The 24,384-nt window shown below is 42.1% G+C and overlaps 1 protein-coding gene across 1 annotated transcript in view; it reads right to left on the bottom strand.

Annotated features, from left to right (window-relative positions):
• LOC306783152 (inactive dipeptidyl peptidase 10-like) overlaps positions 1 to 22,448 on the bottom strand; it is a gene marked incomplete at both ends in the record, with an annotated part of 162,919 nt that extends 140,471 nt beyond the window's left edge. The window contains one exon of the mRNA XM_079276688.1: positions 22,392 to 22,448. Within this exon, the coding sequence (XP_079132814.1) occupies positions 22,392 to 22,448 (57 nt within the window). The remainder of the gene's footprint in view (positions 1 to 22,391) is intronic.
• Between the last annotated feature and the right edge of the window lie 1,936 nt (positions 22,449 to 24,384).

Raw genomic sequence — 24,384 nt, forward strand, 5'->3', positions numbered from 1 at the left:
ATTGTAAAAAGTTATTCGAACTTCATCTGTGTGCTTTTGATGCCTCGCTTGCTGTTTGGAGTGAATTTGTAATATTGACTAAAATGGCTTTTATGTGCCCCACTTTCACACAACACAAAATAAGCAGCGCCTCATCTAAATGCTGCCCAACACTTTCTGCAACAACATCTAAGTTGTATAAATACTTGATTGGGACTTGTTTTGGATTCATTTGCATTCGTGTAACAGACTTGGAATGGCATTGAAGGAGACGACTCAGAGGGTAGTTTTCCAGCATTTATTCGCTGCAGAAGACAACATAAACCACATTAGTTTCTTCCTGGTCTCACTCTCTCTGTATACAGCCGCTGCCTCATCAGTACGAAACACCACTGTCTGGGGAAGTCGGGACTAACAGCGACATCAAGTGGACAAAACAAACAACTACATGAGGTGGAATGATTAACAAAACCCGCGAAAATGATAACATTAAACAAAGGAAAATACATACCTGCAGAAGACAACATAAACCACATTAGTCTCTTCCTGGTCTCACTCTCTCTGTATACATCCGCTCCTAAACATGCAAGACAACAGAATTCACACAAAGGAATGCCAAAGTATCTGCGTCGTTACGTTATGACAGGGCAGCCTGACGTAAAAGTAAATGGCACCAAATAGGCGAACTGAAACAGCCAGTAAACTTATATTTCCCACAGTCAAAACGGCACGTAACAGCTTCATAAGGTCGTCGCCTTAGCGGTTACTAAAGTACGTAACGTAAACAGTTACATTCCCGAAGAAAACAACAAAACAGTGCAACGATATTATTCCACACAACTTACCCTCATCAGTACGAAACACCACTGTGAGGGAAAGTCGGGACTACGGGGGCTTCGGAGGTACAAAAGAGGCGAGACGCCGCTTCCGCAGGAAGCATTAACAAAATAAAACGCTAAATAAAAATAGCTCATAAAGATAGAATTCACACATACTCAACAGAATAATAAAGTACATTTTTAACTCTGTTACATTAGGATAGGGAGTTTTTTTGAATGGGGGAACATGTGAGCTATATTTTAACTTACAGCTACAACTGGGACGACTAGTTTGAATCTAAAGGGTCTTGGTTAGAGGCTCCAGTTTATTGGAGGATAGGTCAAACTTATTCAAATTTATTCAATTTTTGTGACATATTTTCAGTACTTATGTTACGTTTTACTTAGTTTAAATTCTTACATTAAGCCCAACCATGATGTTTTTCCGAAACCTTTTTTTGGTGCCTGAACCTAAGCAAGTGTTTTTATTGGAATTCACAATGTTAACCACATGTTTTTCCAGTGTGCTAGGAAGTGACGCCAAGGAATCGGACAAAGCGTCAATAAGTTGGAATGAGTTGGAATTTCCTAACCTGAATATGATTCCTTGATCAAGACTCAATGGAGGTGCGAGGCGGGTTTGTCATTACACAGTCCGCACTCGTTCCACAACAAATCATTCTGCTGCTGCCACCACTCTTCCTGCCCCAGATACACACCAATTAATAGGTGATATTTCTGGCAGCTAAGAACTGTAAAACTAATAATGCAGTTTTTTCCTTTCAGAGCGAGGGAAGTGCCTCTACATGAGGATTGAGATATATGGCTCTGGAGCTCTGGAGCTCAGCTCCCCCGATTCTGATCCCATCCCCCGGGTGAAATCTTGATTTGGCCCACTCTCTGCCCCCGAGAGCCTCTGGAACTCTGTTCCCTCACCACATAAGCTAACGCTCCAAGTACGGATGAAATTGAGTGCTTGCAGTCACAGCTTTGTTCTAGTTTGATGCCCTCCATTTCTACATTCGAAGAGTTCCCTTAATGTGTCTCTAGTGTTGTTTTTCCCTTTCTCATCACCCTCGAAAAGCTCAGTACTTTTTTTGTCACTTTTTAAATATGAACTTTGTCCTCCTGCTTTATTAGCTCGTTAGTAGCAACTATTTATGGGATGGTAGAAGCCAAGTAAAAAAACAATAAATTTACCTCTGTTATTCCTCACACCTCACAAATACTTTCAACTTTGTGTTCTATAGTATATTAAATGCCATCGATACACTGTTATCCAGTACACAGAAGGTATGAATACAGTACTAAGCATTGCCGTAAATATCAGAGCTGCAAGTATGATATTCAGGATTAGTCTCACTCACATAAACTCAGTCAGGAATTATACAGCATTTCTTTAGAAGTGCAAATGTGTTGTTGTATTGATCCCACGACTTGTATAAATACCTGACATTATCATAGTTGCATTTTGAATCTGCAGAGCACGAAATTGAATGAGAATAATTCATTTGTTTTGGGGAATCTGTGAGTGACCCAGTTTTGAAAGTTGTCTGGTTTCTCAAGGATGTTGTTTGTGCGAACAATGCACCACTTCTGAAAAATTCCAAGGGGCTTTCAATTAATGCCTGTGCTTCACAGAGTGCATCAGTTTTCACCAATTTGAACGGGGAGCGAGAAAAGTCAATTACTTGCTCATAAAGAAAGACTCAAGAGATCTCGTCCTTTTCCCTCCGACAGATGTAAGAGTCTGTATTAGCAAGGACGCATGCTTGTATTGGGGGCCCTAATGCTGCTTATGTTTTGAATTACGTTCTCTAAACTTCCGTCTTGACAGGAAACAACTTCTTTAGCCAACAACAAAAGTACTTATAGGTTTTGGAAAAGATCATGGTTTGGGTTAACATGAATGATGGAAGTGGGGTTACCTAAGTATGGAGGTTACGTGACAAATAAATCAAAGTTCACTTCTGGTTTCACATGGGACAAGAACAGCGGTCTCTTGGGGGACTGTCTAGTGTTTTGGGACCCCAACTTCCTCCCTACTTGGAGTTTGCTGCTCTTTATACATCCTGGCTCACGATTACGTGGATTACATACAAATTGATTGTGTACAGCTACGAACTAGCTGGTATACATTCTAACTTACTAACGACACTACTTTCTGATCTGGGGGGGGGGGGGGGGGTCATAAGGTAAAATAGAAACTAAAACAGAAAATAAGCCTGTCATTTTCAGTGGATAGATCATTTTAAGTTTTTTTATTTCATGTCTAGGATTGCCAAAAAAATTTGATTTACAGAATGAGAAATAAGTAAAGAGAGATATGACACACAATAAAGGTCTTGTGGTAATTGTGTGGTGTATTTTGTGGTAACTCGGCTGCCAGAACACTCCTTTGCATAGATTCTGAACCGTACTCGAGGGATGAAAGATATTCCCTTGATTGGTGTTTTAATGGTGGTGGAGACTACGTTGCTCCAGATTCTCCCGGACGCAAAAGACCTTCTGAATTGTTCTGTGGACAATCGCGTTATCCTAAACTGGTCACTCAACACACTTTTCAGGGCGCTTTCACATGCCAAATATTTAGTCATTTTAAATCTAACTCTAGTGCTTTTTCTTTTTGGGAATGTAGAAGGCAGCAATCGTACAATCTGCTGTGTATGAAAACAACCAGTTGGAGACGACCTCTTGCAGGCAGTTTCAGACCGGTTGTTTTAGGTCCTCACCAGAGCAAGTCTCCGAGCGAACCCCGGTGTGGTTCGATTGCAGTAAGAACATAAACTGACCCAATTGCAGGAGGTGAACCAAAACGCGGCGGTTGATGGCAAGCCTGCTCTGCCATTTGTTGAGATGGACACAGGTCAACGAAATGTTTGAACTTGAACTTCTGTTGACACTTTGTGACGTCAGTCGCTGGTCTTGTGACTCCTTTTTCATTCACTAGTCACATGTGTCTTTAGTCACTCGACAGGACAGCGATTCGTTAGTCAGTCAAGTTATCGTCAACTACGCTCTTCTCCAAAACCTGACTGGAAGACACCATGCATTTATCCAGTCAACGTACCCTCATACAACGGTTTGTATTGTATCGAACAAAAAGTTACTTCTCCTTTTTCGTGCATTTTCCAACAAAAGCCAGCAACACGTGTCCATTCCCGCTCGTTACATACATACAGTATTCAAAAATAAACCTTGTTCACAGGAAACAACTTGCATGTTTGGGTAAAAAAATGACTTGGTTAGGTTTAGGAAAAGATCGTCGTTAAAATAACTACGACGTGTCGTAAGTACGCAAGTTACTTGACAAATAAATCAATGTTGACCTCTCGTTTAACATGAAGATGATTACGTGGATAACGTATAAAATGATTTTGTGGCATATATCTACGAATTTCAGTTTGTTATTGTTTTGTAGGTATTGCTACGAATGCTGGATGAGCCCAGCCTGAACCAGTGAAAACTGACACACCATCCCTGACACATGTGTTGTCAGTTCCTATGCTTGGCAGTAATGCTGTTACCCAAACAAGCCCCATGTGACCGAGCAATTGAGCATTATTTTTAAACTCATGAAATGGTATTGTATGGTATATCAATGTCGCCTCAATATGGATATTGAGGTGCATTTACTCTCCATATCACACAACTGGTTGTTTTTTTGCTGCTAAAAGGAAACCTGGAATTATAATTGAAACCATATATTCCAAGCTGCCATAGACAGATGTGAGAGGTTGAACAATTCAATTTCAATTCAATATCCCAAGACCAGAAGGCTCATTGCATCCCTGCTTTCTTTCCTGTGATGCATGTATGTCAGGGGCTGCCAGCAATCCCGATTGACATGAAAGTGTTCCACGTCAGTGTGGGTTCAAGGCAAGGCAAGGCAAGGCAAGGCAAGGCAAGTTTATTTGTATAGCACATTTCAACAACAAGGTAATTCAAAGTGCTTCACATAAAACCATTAAAAGCATCAAAACATAAGGCAAAAGAAAAGGAGATTTAAAAACAATTAAAGAAACAGTGTAAGAAATAAAATTCAGTAGTAAAAAGTAAAGGAGATTTAAAACATACATTGAAACAATAATCGATGTCTCCCTGAGACATTCCGCTGTACGCAATCAACCATACACTGCCGCAATTCTGCAATTACTCGCACACAAACCACGTCTGGAAAAGATCTCTGCCGATCTGCGTTTTATAGTGTACGCCTTGCACGAACTCGGTCACGGAGGAAATGGCGACATATTGTACACTTTCTAAATTTGAATCGATGTCTCCCTGAGACATTGCGCTGCACGCAATCAACCATACACTGCCGCAATTCTGCAATTACTCGCACACAAACCACGTCTGGAAAAGATCTCTGCCGATCTGCGTTTCATAGTGTACGCCTTGCACGAACTCGGTCCCGGAGGAAATGGCGATATATTGTGCAGTCCTTTTAAAACCATTAAAAGCATCAAAACATAAGGCAAAAGAAAAGGAGATTTAACAGCAATTAAGAACAGTGTAAGAAATAAAATACAGTAGTAAAATGCAGAAATGCAGGAAATTGATTAATATATTAATTGAATGTGGTTCAATTAAAGGCAGCAGCAAACAGAAAAGTCTTCAATCTTGATTTAAATGAGCTGAGGGTCTCAGCAGACCTGCAGCTTTCTGGGACTTTGTTCCAGATATGTGGAGCAGAAAAACTGAACGCTGCTTCTCCATGTTTAGTTCTGACTCTGGGAACAGATAGTAGACCGGTCCCAGACGACCTGAGGGGTCGGGATGGTTCGTAAGGTAGCAGCAGATCAGAGATGTATTTTGGCCCTAAACCATTCAGTGCTTTGTAAACCAACAGTAGGATTTTAAAGTCAATTCTTTGTTGGACAGGAAGCCAGTGCAAAGACATCAGAACTGGGGTGATATGATCCACCCTCCTGGTCTTAGTGAGGACTCGAGCTGCAGCGTTCTGAATCAGCTGCAGCTTTCTGACGGACTTGTTACAGAGACCTGTAAACACACCATTACAGTAGTCCAGTCTGCTGAAGATAAATGCGTGGACAAGTTTTTCCAAATCCTGTTGAGACATAAGTCCTCTAATCCTTGATATATTCTTCAGGTGATAGTAGGCTGATTTTGTAATTGTCTTGATATGGCTGTTCAGGTTGAGGTCTGAATCCATAACTACACCTAGATTTCTGGCTTGGTTTGTGGGTTTTAACATCAGTGACTGAAGCTGAGCGGTGATTTTCAATTGTTCATCCTTGGTACCAAAAACAATTACTTCTGTTTTATCTTTGTTTAATTGAAGAAAATTCTGGCACATCCAGTTGTTGATTTGTTCAATGCAGTTACCCAGCCCTTGTATGGGATTATAGTCCCCTGGTGACATAGTTATGTAGATTTGTGTGTCGTCTGCATAATTATGATAACACACTTTGTTGCTTTCCATAATCTGAGCTAGTGGAAGCATGTAGATGTTGAACAGAAGAGGCCCCAGTATTGAACCTTGGGGAACACCACATGTCATTTTAGTCAGCTCTGATGTGTAATCAGCCACAGACACAAAGTATTCTCGGTCCTTCAAGTAGGATTCAAACCAGTTAAGTGCTGTGCCAGAGAGTCCCACCCAGATGTTTAGTCTTTCTAGGAGTATGGCATGGTCGACCGTGTCGAATGCAGCACTGAGATCCAGTAACACTAAGACTGAACTTCTGCCATTGTCTATGTTTAAGTGGATGTCGTTGAAAACCTTAACAAGAGCAGTTTCAGTACTGTGGTGCTGTCGAAAGCCTGACTGGAAAACATCAAAGCAGTTATTTACGGCCAAGAAGTTGGTCAGCTGTTGGAAAACCGCTTTTTCAATTATTTTACTTAAAAATGGGAGGTTTGATATTGGCCTATAATTTTTCATCGTTGCGGAGTCTAAACTAGCCTTCTTTAGGAGCGGTTTAATAACTGCAGTTTTTAGGGCTTGTGGGAAGACACCTGAGAGAAGGGATGTGTTTACAATATGTAAGAGATCAGTGGTCATGCAGTTTGAAATATTTTTGAAAAAGTGTGTTGGTAGAATATCCAAGCAGCAGGAGGATGACTTCAGATGTTGTATGATGTCTTCTAGGCTTCTACGGTCGATTGAATGAAATTGTGTCATGATATTTGAATGGATGTTATTCAGAGATCGGGACAACACATATCCTGTGGTTGGTGTGGAGGCACTGACTGCTTGTCTAATTTTCTGAATTTTGTCAGTAAAAAAGGAGGCAAATTGATTGCATGCCCAGGTGGATTGGAGCTCAGCAGCTACCGACACTGGAGGGTTTGTTAGCCTGTCGACGGTAGCAAATAAGGCGCGTGTATTGTTCTTGTTTTTGGTTATGATGTCAGAGAAGAATGACTGCCTTGCATTTCTAAGTTCCAAATTATAATTGCGAAGTCTCTCTTTATAGATGTCACAGTGAACCTGGAGATTAGTTTTTCGCCACCTGCGCTCAGCTTTCCGACACTCTCGTTTCTCTATTTTGACCAGCGTAGCATTTCTCCAAGGAGATCTTTGCTTACCCGAGACAACCTTCACTTTAGTGGGTGCAATGGCATCAATAATATTTTTTACTTTAAAATTGAAGCCATCTACAAGCTCATTGACTGAGAGACAAGAGAGGGCTGGTGTGGAGGAGAACTTCTGAATAAATAGTTCACTGGTGTTTTCAGAGATGTAACGCTTTGTCACAACCTTGGTTTGGACATTTGTGTGCAAGGAGATTGCACTCTCAAAGAAAACACAGAAATGATCAGAGAGTGCAACATCAGTCACAGCAACCTTGGAAATGTTTACACCTTTGGTGATGATTAGGTCCAGAGTGTGCCCCTTGTTGTGGGTGGGTCCTGTCACATGCTGAGTCAGAGCATAGTTATCAAGGACACCACATAGTTCTATAGACTCTCTGTACTGGGGATTATCAACATGGATATTAAAATCACCAACAATAACAACACAGTCAAAATCAATACAGATTACAGACAGCAGTTCGGTAAACTCATCAAAGAAGGTTGCACAGTATTTAGGCGGTCTGTAAATGTTTAGGAATAAAGCTTGAGTGGAATTCAGAGCCACATATTCAAAAGAACTAAAATGACCAAAGGGCATCTGCTTGCATTGAAGAGAATCATCAAATAAAATAGCAACTCCACCTCCTTTCTTATGCGCTCTTGTTTCGCTCATGAAACTGAAGTTGGGAGGTGTTGATTCAATAAGAACAGCTGCACTGTTTTCTTGATTTAACCAAGTTTCAGTTAAAAACAAAATGTCCAGTTTGTGCCCAACAATAAAATCATTGATTAAAAATGTTTTTCCTGACAGAGACCTGACATTTAATAAAGCTAAGTTTAATGTGGTTAAAGCTTTCTTTGCCCAATTTATTTGGACAGGCTGACGAGGAATGTATGCTAAGTTTGATAAGTTAGCATGTTTACTATTGTTTCTTCGCAGCCTCACCTTTCTTTTTCTATAAACTTGCAGGACAGGAATTGAAGCGGCTAGCTGCATACAGGGCCCCGACCTTTCCTGGAGAGAGTCATTGGTGTCATTAGCCTTGTAGCCTGGACCCAGAAGATATCAATTATTTCCGTTATCATGTAGGGGAGACAGAAGATGGTTGTGGAACCGTCGAGGAGTGTGGCGAGGAGTGTGTTTGGTCCCAGCAATGACCAGCCTTTCCATGTGGTCAGTGAACTCCAGGTGGGGGGAGGATGGGGAGAGTGTGAGAGAGGAAAGGGACCTGGATGGAATTTGGGGGGTGGAAGTAGGTGCTGGGGAGGGAGGTAACGACTCCTCGTCTAGGAATGGTGGGGAAAGTGGGAGATCGGAGGCGAAGGCGGTCCCTGATGATGAGATTGGAGACTCCTCCTTTTGACTGTCATTAGGCGGGGGCATCCTTCCCGTAAGGTCTCCATGGCGATGCTGTGTGGTTATCTCTTGTTTAGACTCCTCTTGTATCTTGTCCTTGGCAGTAGGGACAGACGGGTGACGCAGGGAGAAAAATAGGTTTGAGGTAAACAGTTTTACCCCTGACGTGTTCAGGCAAATTCCATGCGCTGCAAAAAGATGTCTGCGCTCCCAGAAAAGGTAGAAATTGTTGATAAAATGTACTGAATGGTCAGCACATGCAGTTGACAGCCATCTGTTCAGTGCAAACAGCCTGCTGAATCCTTCATCTCCTCCTCTGACTGGTGGAAGAGGGCCACTGATAAACACCTCAGCCTTGACAGAGCTGACTGTGTTTAACAGATCAATAAAGTCTCGCTTTAGAACTTCAGACTGTTGTTTCACAATATCACAGCTTCCTGTATGCACGATGATGTTTTTCGCTGTGGGATAGTCAGCCACGATGTCCAGGAATTTGTCTCTCATGTCAGAGACCATATCTTTCGGAAAGCAGAGTATTTTGGTGTTCTTACTGCACAGTTTTCTGACATCTTTTACAGCATAGTCACCAACAATCAGAGTCTCAGGCCCAGTCACTAGCTTTGCCTGCGGCCTTTTCTCACATTTACTCTCAGTTCTTACCCTGCTTTGAGGAGATAGCTGCTTATCCAGGTCATCAGATGGAGATTTATGATCCTGCGACAATGGAGCAAATCTGTTTTGAAGTTGTAGGCTTGGTTGTTGTGGAGGTATTTTGCTGGTTTTACTTTCCTTAGCTGTCCTTGGCTTTGTCCGTCTGGGTGCAGGGGTTGAGGAGGAGTTCTGCCCGTGTGCTAGTGCAGGCCAGTCAGTCGCATAAGATTCATTATCTGCTCTCTCCTCCTGTTTCTTGGTAGGCCTGGTTGTGCTAGTTAGCTGTGTCTTAGCTTGCATTTGTCCAGTGTTTTGAGCCCATGGTAGAGTGGTATCATTCCCACACAGTCCATTTACTTCCGCGTTTACTTCTAGTCGGTAGATTTTTGTTTCCAAGACTGCAATCTTCTGTGGGAGTTTGTAGTAGTCATCCGTGGAGAAGGGAGGCATCTTGCTGCTACTTAGCTTTAGCTTAGCTGCTAGTTAGCAGTAGCCAACAATCCAAATAGCTCGACGACTTTCTGGATTTGTCTTCACTCAAATGTTGAAGAGTGATATATGTGATATATCTGGCAAGATATATGTGATATATCTGGCAAATTGAAGCAAGAAAATGCAAGAAAATGCAAGAAAATGCAAGCAGAGGCAAGCAGAGGCAAGAGCAAGCAGCAAAGCGACTGCACTCTCTCATCAAGGTCGCCAGTTGGTGACATATATCACTCTTCAACATTTGAGTGAAGACAAATCCAGAAAGTCGTCGAGCTATTTGGATTGTTGGCTACTGCTAACTAGCAGCTAAGCTAAAGCTAAGTAGCAGCAAGATGCCTCCCTTCTCCACGGATGACTACTACAAACTCCTACAGAAGATTGCAGTCTTGGAAACAAAAATCTTCACCACATTTTAACACCGTCTCACACCTGCAGAAGGCCTGGGGGACAAAGTTCAGTGAAGATTTCAAGATGTCCCATGTCAGCGGATATGCCGCGTTAAAGGCAGAAATATGGATACTAAGAAAAACAGGGTGAGTCTTGATCTCTGTTTGTAAAGTAAGCAGTTACAGAGAGCCTGTCTATGTGGGAAAATAATCTGCCGTTGGTCGGTTTGACACGACTTTCCTTCTGCTGTCTTTAGTAATACTTTTCAAAAGTAAACGCTCTGAATATTTGCCAACATGCACCAATCGAATGTACTCTTTACTCTAATTCAGCGGTTCCCAAACTTTTTAGGCCGCGCACCCCCTTCTACATCCCGACTGGGTTCGCGCACCCCCCCCCCTTAATAAAAAAAAAAAAAAAGAAGCAACAGAGCCTTTTAAGCCTTCATAGCCGCATAAGAATCGGACCAATGAGAGAACAGTTTGCTCGCGCGTGGCGTTTGTTTACAAGATTTAGTCCGCTGTTAAATGTTGCAGTGTGAACACAAACCGAACAAAGGAGCAACTGCAACAAAGCAAACGAACTGAAGGTGTGAAAACGCCCTGAAACACTGCAACAAAGTTTCAATAACTTTCAGTGACACAAGGCGTCACTTTTAAAGAGCAATACGGATGCGAGCACACACGCACACACTCAGAGGCAGATTATCACATTTAATTTACAATTAATGACCGACTAATGTAGCCAGGATGTCTTCGGACAAAGCATCGATGCGGCGCGACACAGTGTTGTTGGACACCGGGATCATGTCCAACTTTTTTGCTTCTTTCTCCCCAATCATACATTCCACCATCTCTCTGGCAGCTGGCAAGCACACGTCTTCGGCGATTGTGTGCGGTAGCCCCTTTCTCGCTATTCTGTAACCAGATATGAAGCCCGTAGTGCGTCATTTATAGACCAACACATGAATGAGACTCCAGTTGTTTTTGGCTGTTTTGTAACTCCTCCAATTTCGACATAAACAATGTAAGGGGCTTTTGACTTGCACTGGCATGCTTGGTGTTCAGGTGGCGACGTAAATAAGAGCTTCAGACTGTTAGCCAGAACCTCACTGCACACCACGCACTGTGGCTTTGGGCAATCTGCATCGCCAATCCAAGTGAAGCCCAGACACAGATACTTTTCATCATATTTCCTCTTTTTTTCCCAGTCTGATGCTCACTCTCGTTTCCTCTTTTTTCACCTTGACTCCGCGATGGGCCGATGTGCTCCCGATTTGTCTGTGCTATCCCTTCCTCCTTTTCGGTCTCCTCCGTCTCATCTTCCTCTGACTCTGGCTCGATTTCTTCTCCCGGTCTCTCCCCAACGCACCTCTCCGTTCCCCTCGCCTCCGATTCCTCTCTCTCTCTCTGTCCCTCTCCTCTTTTACGACTGATAGCTTCAGATGTCCCACCTGACAGTTTTTAAATTAAAATTACATTTTTTTTTAATATTTAATATTATTACACCATCAGACCGCCATTACACTTTTCCTCTCGCACACCCCCTCATGCCTAATTGCTATTTATGAACGTTAGTTTTCACATTTTCCCCTTCTCTTATCCCCCAGAGTTCCCACTCCATTTCAACATAATCTCCTCCATCACCAGTCATCAGAGACTCTTCCTAAACTGCGTCTCCGTAGCATGAAGAGAAGCACCCCCTGTGACTGACAGGAAGAGGTGCTGTCCTTTGTTGAATGCTTGCATGATTGCTGAGTTTGGCTCACAGGATTTCCAGAGGGGGCAACTGCAAAGCGCTCAATTATGTTTGCACACCTCACTGACTGCTTTAAAAGAGCAGAAAGTACTGATGGATATGGGGGATTGGCAGCTTTAAGCTTTTCTTTATTTAATTCAATCACCTTTGAGAAAAAAAAGGAAAGAATTTTGAGAAAGCAAAAGGATCCAACAGACTTACCGACAACCAGTGTAAATAAAAGCTACGGGTTTATGGTGAAATCCGGTGGCTGAATATGTGTTGCACTCAGTTATGTGTTGCATCACTGTAGGAGCTGAGTAGATCTGAACACATTTACACTGATAGTAGAGATAGTAGAGACCGGTAGAGATCTTTGTGTTAAACACGGTAGCTAGTCGCCCCCACCGACACAGGAAGGTGGTCTGTGTGAATCTGGAAGTCTTGAATTAGTTCTGATCTGGTTTTGGGAAAACCTAACAGTTATGTAGCGCTTCTGTCTGCTAACTTAGACATAACATTCTGTAAAACAGAATTGTTCGGTCAGGTAATATGGTGCCAAGCTAGGAAGAGATATTGAGATGGATCAGCACAGCGGAGGCAAATATCTCAGCTTTCACTCATCCGTTGATGTCCTTTCTTGGGAAGACGCTTAGAATGCAGTCAAAACACGATGGTTTAATCATAATGGAGATTTCATGAAGCAAGGACTTGTGGCTTTTACTTTTCGTTTCGTTTTTTACCAAAGTCCAAAGTTTATCGTTGGAGCAGCAATTTCATTGAAAGAAGACATTTCCCTCAGAGTATTTCATCAGCCACCACTTGGTCACCTGGATAAACTAACAATGGACAAACAAGACCTTGATTGAAAAGTACAAAAAATCTGTCTATCTATCGTTACAACCCACCCCAGAGCTGCCAACTCTTTTCCAAAGAAAGTAGCTCGCAGCACTATAGCTACTAACAGTCAATTCATCGAGCAAGAAAGACGGCAAGTCAGCAACACTCACAGCCCGTCCTGTCAGACCTCCCTCCAAAGCCACTCCCCCAAAATTATCATTATGAACATAAACAACAAACATGGATATCGGTAGTACTCACAACTATCGATCTATCAGCTTGTGGAATACTGGTGACTGGAGAATTTCAACTTTCAACCATATTCCGTATATAAGAAGTGGACGTAGTCATCGTGACGTCACCCATTGTTTTGTAGACGACGGCCATTTTGAGGCCTTGTGTTCGTCAATTCGCCATCTTGGATTACAACCGTCCCTATGTTGTTGTTTTTTGCAAACAATGAACAGTAGTTACCATATTTGGAATGTGGAGCGACGTAGAGACGCTGTATATGGCTCTGGTAACGGCAGCGACCTGTCAGTCAGAGTAAGTCCGCCCTAAAGCATCCCCCTCTTTATGGTCTGTTTGACTCTGAATGGACCATAATGTACTAAATGAACATCATGCTGTATTGAAGAAGACTTGAAACCAGAGATTGAGACCATAAACTCATGTTTACAATGTTTACTGAGGTAATAAATCAAGAGAGAAGTTGTTATGGGAAAATATGTCAGTCTACTGTTTTAGGGTTAAGGAATTTGAGTTTTAGAAGAGCAGGCACTAAAAACCTTGTGTCTTCTAAATGAGTCTCGTAAATTTCGGATCCAGGGGTCTTGTGATCTGTTATCTTGGTATCTGTTTTCCTGTGCATTATTTGTCTTCAAAAACGGCGACACACAGAGGTCTGTCTAGATTACGGTACTTCCTGATGAGCATCAGGAAGAGCATGACCCTCTTTAGGTATTTATGATGGGTGATGGTTCACCGGTTTATTCTGTCTCTGCAATACTGTGACTTAACTCTTTGACCAGTTAACAGTGACATCAAAGGACGCATCTGGCTGGGTGTATCCAGGGTTTATTGTGGGGCAAACTGATAACAAAGGGATTCGTAAACCGGCCATAAAGTGCCTTCAGGGTATCGTAAAGACAGGACACTGTGCTTCAAAGGAAAACATCTGCCTTGACATTTTTATTATCTTCTGTCTTCTTTTCTTGTTTGTTCTCTGTTTGCAAATCAAGATAACAGCATGCTGACTGAGGATAAATGTCCATGCATTTGAATGTGTCATCAGAGCACCTCTTGCAGATGACGGTGATGTGTCTGTGAGACTGTGTTCTCTTTGCTTGCAAGCAAATAAATTGACTATTACAACTTTGATCGTTCATCCAGACTCTGTTTCATTTGACATTGATGAGAAACATTTTACACTCTTCTCCCGACTATTCATAGAAATATTCCACAACAAAGTAGAGTCATTTTCTCATTGACTTCCATACAATAGGACTTCTTTTTGCAAGGTTGCCGCCTGCTGATAAAAAATACATTTATGAAGAAGATTACCAGTCCTAGCTTTAACTGCTGGATTTGTAAACAGGCAACTGTTGCTAACAACGTTACCGTATCAGCTTAAATGGTGATGATATGTCAATGCTGTGCCTATAGCTGGTTTCCACTGCCTCCAATTGACCAAAAGAAGGTATTGTAGGCTAAGAGCCAAATTGATGTTTTCAACCCCATTTTTACGCTGTGCATGGCAGGCAACATGTGCAGTATGTACATATATCGTCATTTTGGGACCACATAAACAGGCTTGGAATTCTAAGAACCATAACTTTGGTACTTATAGACTCATTTAGTCCCATTACACAGCTCTGCTAAATCATGTAATCATCAAAACATACACTACCACAGTCAAGCCAACAGTATGCATTTAAATCCTGTGGACAACATGTAATCAACAAGCAATGAGGTGAACACTCCACACCTGCACTCTTGTCAATGATGCAATCAATCAGCATTGATTGCATCATTCAAGTCTGCCTTTCATGTCTGCTATATGCACTCCATACGCCTCAGAGCCAAGCAGGGGGAGCTGCTGGCAAACTGCAATGACAATCATTTCCTGTTAGACTGGATCAGCTCTCCAGCTGTTTCACACTCATTACAACTCTTTCATCGGGCACAGACATCAAAGGACCCGAGCAATATTAAAACGAACGCTGATATAATTTGCTTTGACGCTTCATTCAAAAGCACTCCATGAACGTCATCAGAGTAGAAATTATGCAAAGTTATTTTTATAAGTCCTGTTTCTTTGGTAATGGCAAAGGATAAAAAATGAAGTAAAGTCTCTGTTCAGATTCATCTGATCACAAGAACTGCACTCATATCCTGTCTTTGTTGGTTGTTGTCCAATTACAAAGGTTCCATGGAATCTAAGAAGCGTATATGCAACAAACCAATGGTACAGCTGGCAGCTGAGGTTAAGTCAGAGTTGAACCAATTTCAAGGATTTCACTCATTACTTCATCATGTGGAGCAGTGGTTCTCAACTGGTCTGGCTGCGGGACCCACCATCACCCCTTAATGACAAGCCGGGACCCACTACCCAAATTATATATATATATATATATATATATATATATATATATAATTTGGGTATATCTATATTCAAGAAGCCTAGTAGTAGTAACGTCTCTGTGTAGTAAACAACTGTCAAATCAAATAAAGAAAGTACACATCAATTATATTTTAACAAATATTATTCTCATTTTTCAAATTTAACTGGATGGATTATAAATAATACATAGAAATACATGAATACATGTTCTTCTCACTTCAAGTAAAATAACGGCTGGATTAAAAAATAAATTACGTAACGAAATTCAATTTAGAAAACTTATTTTCACTGAATTACACTGCAGCTTTAAATTCAGTTCATTCAGGGTGAAGTGAAAAAGCCACAATTGTATTTTTCTCATCTTCTAAAAAGAGAAATTAGTGTTTGAAGAATTTACCTCTATGAGTCTGTCCAGTCAGAGTCTAATGACTCTGGTCTCTCTGGACATTTCTCTCTTTTGGAGATCGTCCTATGATTTGACTTTCACAACTCACAGCTCAACAGTCCTGCTCTGCTCTCTGGATCCTCGTCTCTCCCCGTGTGTCACGGTGTTTGTACATCTCACTCAAGTAAGGAAACTTGTCAGAATACTCGTATGTATTCACGTGATGTGATTCACAACGCATTGGTCTGTGTTTTTCCTGCACCGCTGAACAAGTCCCGTAAATGCTGGAATAATTCTGCTGCATAAAAAAAATGCCCTTCAAAATAAAATCACAACTTTTTATTTTTATTTTGTCAGGCAAAGGCCCGCGACCCACTGAAAACGGGTCCGCGACCCACTTTTGGGTCGCGACCCACCAGTTGAGAATCACTGATGTGTTGGACAGCGATCATCATGAAAGAAAGCTAACAGCTGGATTCGTCCTGCTGTCTGGAAGCAGCAGTCTTACAATGGCAATTCAATTCCGTTGTGGACTTTCTGGCATCTGTCTAGAACCATAGATATATTTAAAATGAAGCACTAGCAAAATGATAGACCTTCGGTGTCTCTAAATGTGAAAGATAAGATAAGATAACCCTTTATTAGTCACGCAGTGGGGAAATTTAGAGGATTACAGCAGCATAGTGGATAGTACAAACAAGTATTATAAATAAGTAAATACGTAATAATAGTAAAGAATATTAAATAAGTAAAAAAGTAAAGAATCATCAATAACTAAAATATTATATATACGGACAGAATAGTTGTTGTGTTGCACAGTGTATTTGTACTGCACATATTGTTAGTTTTGTGTTGTGTGATCTACTGGGAGCACAGCTGGTTGTGCGGCCTGACTGCGGCAGGAAGGAAGAACCTGCGGTACCTCTCCTTCACACACCGGGGGGGGAAGCAGCCGGCGGCTGAAGGAGCTCCACAGAGCTGTCAGGGCGTCCTGCATGGGGTGGGAGGTGTTGTGCATCAGGGATAGCTTAGCCATCATCCTCCTGTCTCCCACCACCTCCACCGTATCCAGTGGATAGCACTTCGGTTTCAAACAGCGCTCTCTTGTCATTTATATGCAAAAAGACAGAAAGTTCCCAGTTCGCTTCGCTTTTATTTCTACAGCCATAAAGTAACTGATGCTCAACATGTTCCAGGAGCTATTTAACAAGACTGTCATGTGTTCGTTTTCTATTTAGCGATGTCTTACATTTGCCAGAATACCTTCAAGAATGATGTCTTGCTTGATTAATGCGTGTTAGATGCATCTGTGGGTTTTGCTTGCTGTTAAAGCAACATTAATAAAGCTGCAAGAGTTTTCACACTCGATTGAGTGTCTGAGCGCCCTCTGGAGAACTTGGACCGGTGTCACAGATTTCTTTCCGTATGTTGCTTTTGGGTCTTGTTTAGTCCCATTCGCCTTCAAAGACTCTGCAGGGAGTTAGGCAACAAGAGGCCCGACTGTTCTCCCATCTGTCCCGCAGTGGGAGCTCCCTCTGGTGAGCCCTTATGTGCCAAGTGAATTTCCCTTAAATTACACAACGAGCTGTCCCTCTCTGTGTGCTTTGTCCTTCCTGATGTTCCATTTGCACAGCAAAACATGAGATATTCTTTGAAGTCCGGGATACGTTCATCTGTCCCACGGCGGAGAAAGGGAGCGCCATGTGCATGTTATGGCATTACCTTGCATAGTAGCTGTGATTCTCGCAGTGTTACAAGAATCGCGGGATCACACATCGCATGAATCCATCTTGTCAGGCTTTAAGTAATGCATTTCTCTCAGGCAAGACAACATACGGACCGGTCGGCGTCCTTTAAGGAGCTACTGGCAGAGACGGGTGTGGCTTAGGTGTAGATGCTGCAGCAGCATCAGTTCTGTCAGAACTAGGGAGTATGTTTTCATTGAAAGAAGAGCAAAGTACGGCACTGAAGGCTTTTCTTGATACAAAAATGTTTTCGTTTTCGCTCTTCTCTCGACTGGCTTTGGCAGGAATTTTACTAACAGATGTTTCATCCAACCACCTGCCAAGTATTTTTTTGAAATTGGCCTGCCCTTCACCAAACAGTTTCCAATGACACTTTCTGTGTCTATGTAACAAAGCATCTGGCGGGTCAGGTTAGTTTTGGCATGCTATCTCTGAACAAACACCGACATAGAGATGCTTAGAGCACCTGTTTGTCTGCTGTTATCCCACTGTAAGCACATGCACAGCCCAGTACCAAGGTTTGTCAACCTGCTACTCCTAAAGTTGCTAACTTTAAGGATTCTAGGTTTGGGTAGAACCGGTCTGGGTTTTGGTGGGTTCCTTTTAACTGGCCAAAACAGTCCATGCAAGCCGTACTGCACTGCTTTGGATACGGATGCAGAGGAACATGCCCTGTAGAGGCTTCTCTCACAGACACTCACAGACGTAGTTACAGTTGGGAGGTGTTAAGATGTTGCACGTAACCACCATCGGGAAGTGATTTATTGAATGCTTTTTTTTTTTTTTTGGTATGTGATAGCAATGCCATCGTCCTAAGACACCTGAATTGAAGTGTAACAGGCTTTAAGTGTTTTAGAGTGGATGCTCCTTCACTGTCTAACCTGGACAGTGCAGAGCAATAGGACAGACAAAGAGCAGGTGACAAAACATAACAAAACTCCAAGCCAAACCTTTACCAACCCTGCTGTGAGCACAAGGCAAACCCACTGTGGTAAAACACCACATGTGCCTTTTATCTGTACTGTTCCGCAGAAGCATTCCAGCCCCGAAGCACTTTTATATCCTGCTGACATATTGCTTTTGACAACAACATTCCTGCTGGGATAATGGCAATCTACCAATCAGTAAAAGCTGTGTGACCATAACTGTGGTTAGCAGTGCACAGGGTCACATGTTTAGGATCTCATTCTTAGCCCACTTTGAGGATAGCACTCTCTAAACCAATGACCCACTGATTTTCTTTGTCTCTTCTTACACCAGTCTGTTCTTGGTTCATGACTCTCGAGTAACTAAATCCTTTCAGTTTTAGTTTCTCTGTCGAGATAAACTATATCATGACTGGTAAACAAAATTGAAAGGTCACTTTTTCTTGAGCACTGCAAAAAAAGATGGTGACCATTTATTCGACAGATGTCCTTAAAGAAAATCATAGTTTGGTCAATTGAACTCCACGCAAATGCAGAATATTAGAAACCCCTTTCACTCAATCTTTCAATCTAGTCGAGTACAACGATAATTGGAACTGAATGAAAGTGTATCAATTGAACAAATCTGTCCTAATTAGTAACAATGACACTGTACTTGCACAAACCTATATATATACATATATATATATATATATATATATATATATATATATATGTATATATATATGTATATATATATATATATCAGTGCTGGGCAACGGTTACAATTTACAATGGCGATTCATCGCATGATTGTTTTTAGATGAATCGAGATTAATGTCATTGTTATGGCAAAGTTCAATAATGAATTCAAAAGTAGTGTATTGTGCACTTTTATTTAAAAAGTGCTGCTATATGAACAAAAGTGCAATGACATTTGGTTTGCAAACACTTGAAACAAATCAGGTTCTTTTTAACAGCAGTTCTATCTCTTCACTGTCTGTGCTCAGTGTGTGACTGTATGTGAAACGTTCCACTGCTGTGCAACATGAATACAATGTTTCAGCACGTTTCATCGAAATGTGTGTCTTGTGTTTTCATGACAGTCAGAGCATGTGAATGCAGCTCTACTGTTCATCACTATGATGCTGTAACTGCGGTGATGATGGTGACCCAGCGATGTCCAGTGGTCTCCAGTGAGAGCAGCAGCTGGTGCACGTTGTAACGCCGTCACTTTTGTAGTCCTCTCCTTTAATACAACTCGCGTATTCTTCTTGTGATGATGCGTCTTGAGGCTCATACGTGACGTCATTCGTTGCGATCCTAAAGGTGCGTTCATACCAAACGCGACGCGAACGCCCCTTGAGAACGTTCCTCAGACCGACATCTTCCACAATACTAACCAGCTGCAGTTTGTATCTTCTCTGGAGCATCTGTTAGCTTGTCTTGCTTTTGTTTGTACTTCTCCCACACACTGCATCAACGTAGTCTGCCGAAGACTTCCTCCACCGCTGCCAGTGACCAACGGACTTTCTAAATAATATTTTTTTTAAATATGCGTGCTTGCCAAACTTGCCAAACCGATGCTTGCTAAACCTTTGCACCACTGTATCGTATTGAATTTTGTGAACCGTTACACCCCTAATATATATATATATATATATATATTTATGTACAGCAGTATATCATATCAGTTCATTTGAAGAAGTTATCTTGAAACTATAGCAATTGTGAAATAAAGGGTCACCAAAACATCGTTAGTGTGACTCAGGTTGGGGATCTGTGTTCCACTCAACTCTGTTGTGTTCCACGCAACTCAACCCGTTCTGCACAACCTCATTGGTCGATGCCTTTATTTGTATTGCAAAAGCACAGGAAAATTGACCTCCTTACAAAAAAGCATATTGCTTTACTTATGACAAACACAACAGTCTATATTACAATAAATATATTGATGTGTGAATTAATCACAAGAAAAAAGACCACCAATGTGTAACGGTCTTAACTCTAGTTATCTTGCAACAGTGAAACAAATAATCCAGTTTCAGGAAAAATCCTTCGATCTTTCAGGGTGATCCTGAGACAAAATGAGTGCTTCAGACAGATGTCAGTGAGGAAGTAAGAAACTCATAAACTGTGTTTATAGCATTCAGATTGTTCAGAATGTGTCGTTCGAAAAACCGTTCTGTCTAAGTAGAAAAATTGTGCCGCTCACAATCTCAGTTTAATGGATTAACTGGAGGAGGCATGACAATGAACAACTGGGTAGCCCCCAGCAAAGCATGCACATTTATTTCTCTCTCAAAGCCCACGGGGGCAATGTCATAATTCTCCTCATTTTCCATTTTCTGCAGCTGGTTTTAATGGATACACAATGAATGCTGGATGGAATGACACACGCATGGAGTCTAGCATATAGCCAAGATGATTGAAATGAATTATGTTCCTCAGAGAGAACCTATCATTCCACACTATTAGCGTGTCTCTAGAAATGCAATGTCAGTCCGTTGGTCCATTACTCTGTCAATCCAACACGTCCAGTGACTTCTCAGTCCTAGACTTATTACCATTATATGTAGAACATATAGAGGGGACTGATGACGTTGATCCACTGACTTGCCATCTACTGCCACAAACACGCCTACTTCACCTCTTGTTCAGCATCATATGGCTCACCAAACTCCAAGAGGCCTCAGCTGTACTTTGACTTGAACGTTATGCAACATGCTGACATGTTGTTGAGCAACAACGTTTGGTAGGCTGTGGTTTAATTAATTTACGGGAAACTTTGCAGATCTTCAGGCTCTGTGTTACTGCAGCACGGGTAGAACAAGCAAAGTTCGGGAAAGTTGACAGTTGACACCATTAACAGTTATTTTTAATCATTATCACCCACTTTTTTCACTTTGTACCGATAGCTTCTTTTTCTATGTATGTACAGGGTTGGGTAGTAACTGATTTTATGTTTATGACAGCATGTTGTTGTGAGGGTCCTTTCCGGTTGCCATTTTTGTTAATGATTTAAATAATATTTTTGTTTTGTTATGATTAATAAAACCTCCATTATCCATAATAATGGAGGTTTTATTAATTCTCATTTACATTGAAAATGGAAAAAGAACATGATGAGTATGAGCAAAGTCCTATGCAGCCCGAGATAAATAAATAACAACACCGTCCCACGTTATACACACCTGTAGATTTTGCCAGCACTGTTTTTGTAAGGGCTTGATTTGACCAACTGCAAATGCTGACGCTAAATGCATTTTGTTTGCAGTTAAAATGTTTGCGGAGAAGAATATTTTAGAAACTGAAATTGTTGCCGGGAATCGAACCCCCAATGATCTGATTAAAGGACGACCCTACTCTATCACTGAGCACATGAAAGTTAAGTCTCTCAAAGAAATGCTGACTTTCAGATGACTGTTAAACCCTTGTGAACAATGTAAAGCCCACAGGCCAAACTGTCCTGTTCATAAAACCCCGCTGTCCTTCTCACTCATCCAACAACATGAGTTTCCTGCTGTAATGGAGAGAGAGAGAGAGAGAGAAAGAGAGAGAGAGAGAGTCCTCCAACAGGAACACCGTTTGTTGTCCTTCCTGCCTGTTAAATCTTTAATCCAACATCGTGCCTTCTAAAAGAAACACACCAACAGATCACATGTTCACACTCCGTCCGCAAGTATCGTATGACATTTCACAACTTCCTCCGCGTGCTTTAGTTTTGCTTCCACCGCAACTTATCCGAGCTGCCGCCAACTGTATGCCCCACTGAGAGTTCTGTGTCACACACAAGACGAGACTTTTGTGGAAGTTAAGCCACGGCCACACAAACAGCTCCACTCAGTTGAATGAGACACAATCCAGCCGACGGGTTACGTGATGATGCATGCAGAGTTGACATTCCGCCACAAAAGCACCACTCTTCTTACCTTTTCTTCACTTGAGAACCGCCGGGTGTGCTGCGCTGCTCCCGCGCTTTGGTTCATGTTTCAGCACCGCGGACAGCTCCGGTCGGGAAAAAGGGGGGGAAAAAGCTGCTGCCGAGAGCGATCACAGGGAGCCGAACCGGCCGAAATACTGGTGCTCGTTATAATCAGTTTACTGGTTCGTCCGTCTTCTCGGTGACACGCACGCGTTGTCAGCCAATGATGCCGCGCGCGTAAAGACTGGTGCTGCGCCAGCTGTGAGCGCGAGCTGGCGGTTCATTCATCTGACAGTAACGCTCCAGCCAAGCAGCCAAGTTAGACCTCTCTAAGAGACAGCATTACAGGCTGTGAACAATGCGGCAATGAAAATAAAACTGTAAAGGTCCCCTTTATCTTTAACTGTATCCCCCCCCCCCCCCCCATGAATCCTAGAATCATCACTGGACTCATGGGGACAGTTGCTGGCACAGGAATTAAGGTGTTTTTTTTCCTACTGAAGTAAAAGCTATTATTCCCGGTAGACCGGGTTGCATAACATGATACAACTGATGACAACAGCTTGCTGCATGTTTACAGAGCTACATTTCTTACACTGTTAACATTAACATCGCCCTTGTTAGGGCCCGAGCACCGACGTAGTCGGAGCGGAGGACCTATTGAATTTCGAATGTTTATTAGGGCCCGAGCACCGACGTAGTCGGAGCGGAGGACCTATTGAAACCGTAATGTTTATTAGGGCCCGAGCACCGACGTAGTCGGAGCGGAGGACCTATTGAATTTCGAATGTTTATTATTATTAGGGCCCGAGCACCGACGTAGTCGGAGCGGAGGACCTATTGAAACCGCTATGTTTATTATTATTATTTTATGTGTTTCGTCGCAAAAAGGAGGTGCTTGGGATATTGGGAAGTTTGTGAAATTTGGCAAGCAAGCCAGAATTTGCGAAAATTGCAGTCTGATTGGGGTGCCCAGCTGCGGTATGAAATATTGGCTCGCTAGCGCCCCCTATTGAGTAGCCCCAACATCAGGTTTCACCCAGCTGTATGAAAGTTGGTAGGTATGTGGAACGTGATGAGACGCACAAAAAATCCTCTTGGCCGTTTTCTCTAAACCAAACAGGAAGTCGGCCATTTTTGCTTTTATGACGTTTTTTGACCGTTTCAAGGCGTCATACTTTAACGAACTCCTCCCAGAGATTTGACCCGATTGACTTCAGATTCGGCTAGTCTGCTCTTGAGACCTTGGCAGTGAAAAGTTACTCAAAGATCAAAAAGTTATCGAACTATGTGGCCGTGGCGTGGCGTCAAAGAAACACCATTCGCCACGAAACAGGAAGTTGTTGTAACTCGGCCGTACATTGTCGAATCTGCTCCAAATCTCTCATATGTCATAACATCCTGACCCGGAACACATCTGTATGATAATTTAGAATCATAGTGATAGCGCCACCTAGTGGCAACCGGAAGTTGTACGCTGCGTACTTTGACATCCTGCTCCTCACAGATTAATCAGATCCCTCTCAAATGTTGTCAAACAAGCCTTAAGACCTTGATAATGCTTCATTGTGAAGATTGTAAGAAGTTACTGAAGGGCGGCGACGTGGCGGCTCGGCGAATTTCGATCCTTCGCCATGAACGAATAAACTGATGTAACTCGACTCCACATCATCAGATCTTTACCAGATTTCACGTGTTTGATTAGACTCCAGGCCTGAAGACATCTGCAGGCCAATTTTGAATCATAGTCATAGCGCCACCTACTGGTAACAGGAAGTTAAAGTCGTTATACTTTGGCTTGTTTCTCTTAGTAGGTAAATCAAATCAATATCAAATTTGTTCCACACAAATACAAGAAGTTCATAATGCCAGATCATGAAGCTTTTGATGTTTCGTCGAACGCCGTTGCCGTGGCGATGCAGTCTTCGCCGTTAACAACGAAGGTCATTTTGAGAGGCTAAAAATGCTCGAAACATAAGCAAACTTGGCAAGTAGATTAC

This window comes from Melanostigma gelatinosum, assembly GCF_949748355.1.
Source record: "Melanostigma gelatinosum genome assembly, chromosome: 10".
NCBI lineage: Eukaryota > Metazoa > Chordata > Actinopteri > Perciformes > Zoarcidae > Melanostigma > Melanostigma gelatinosum.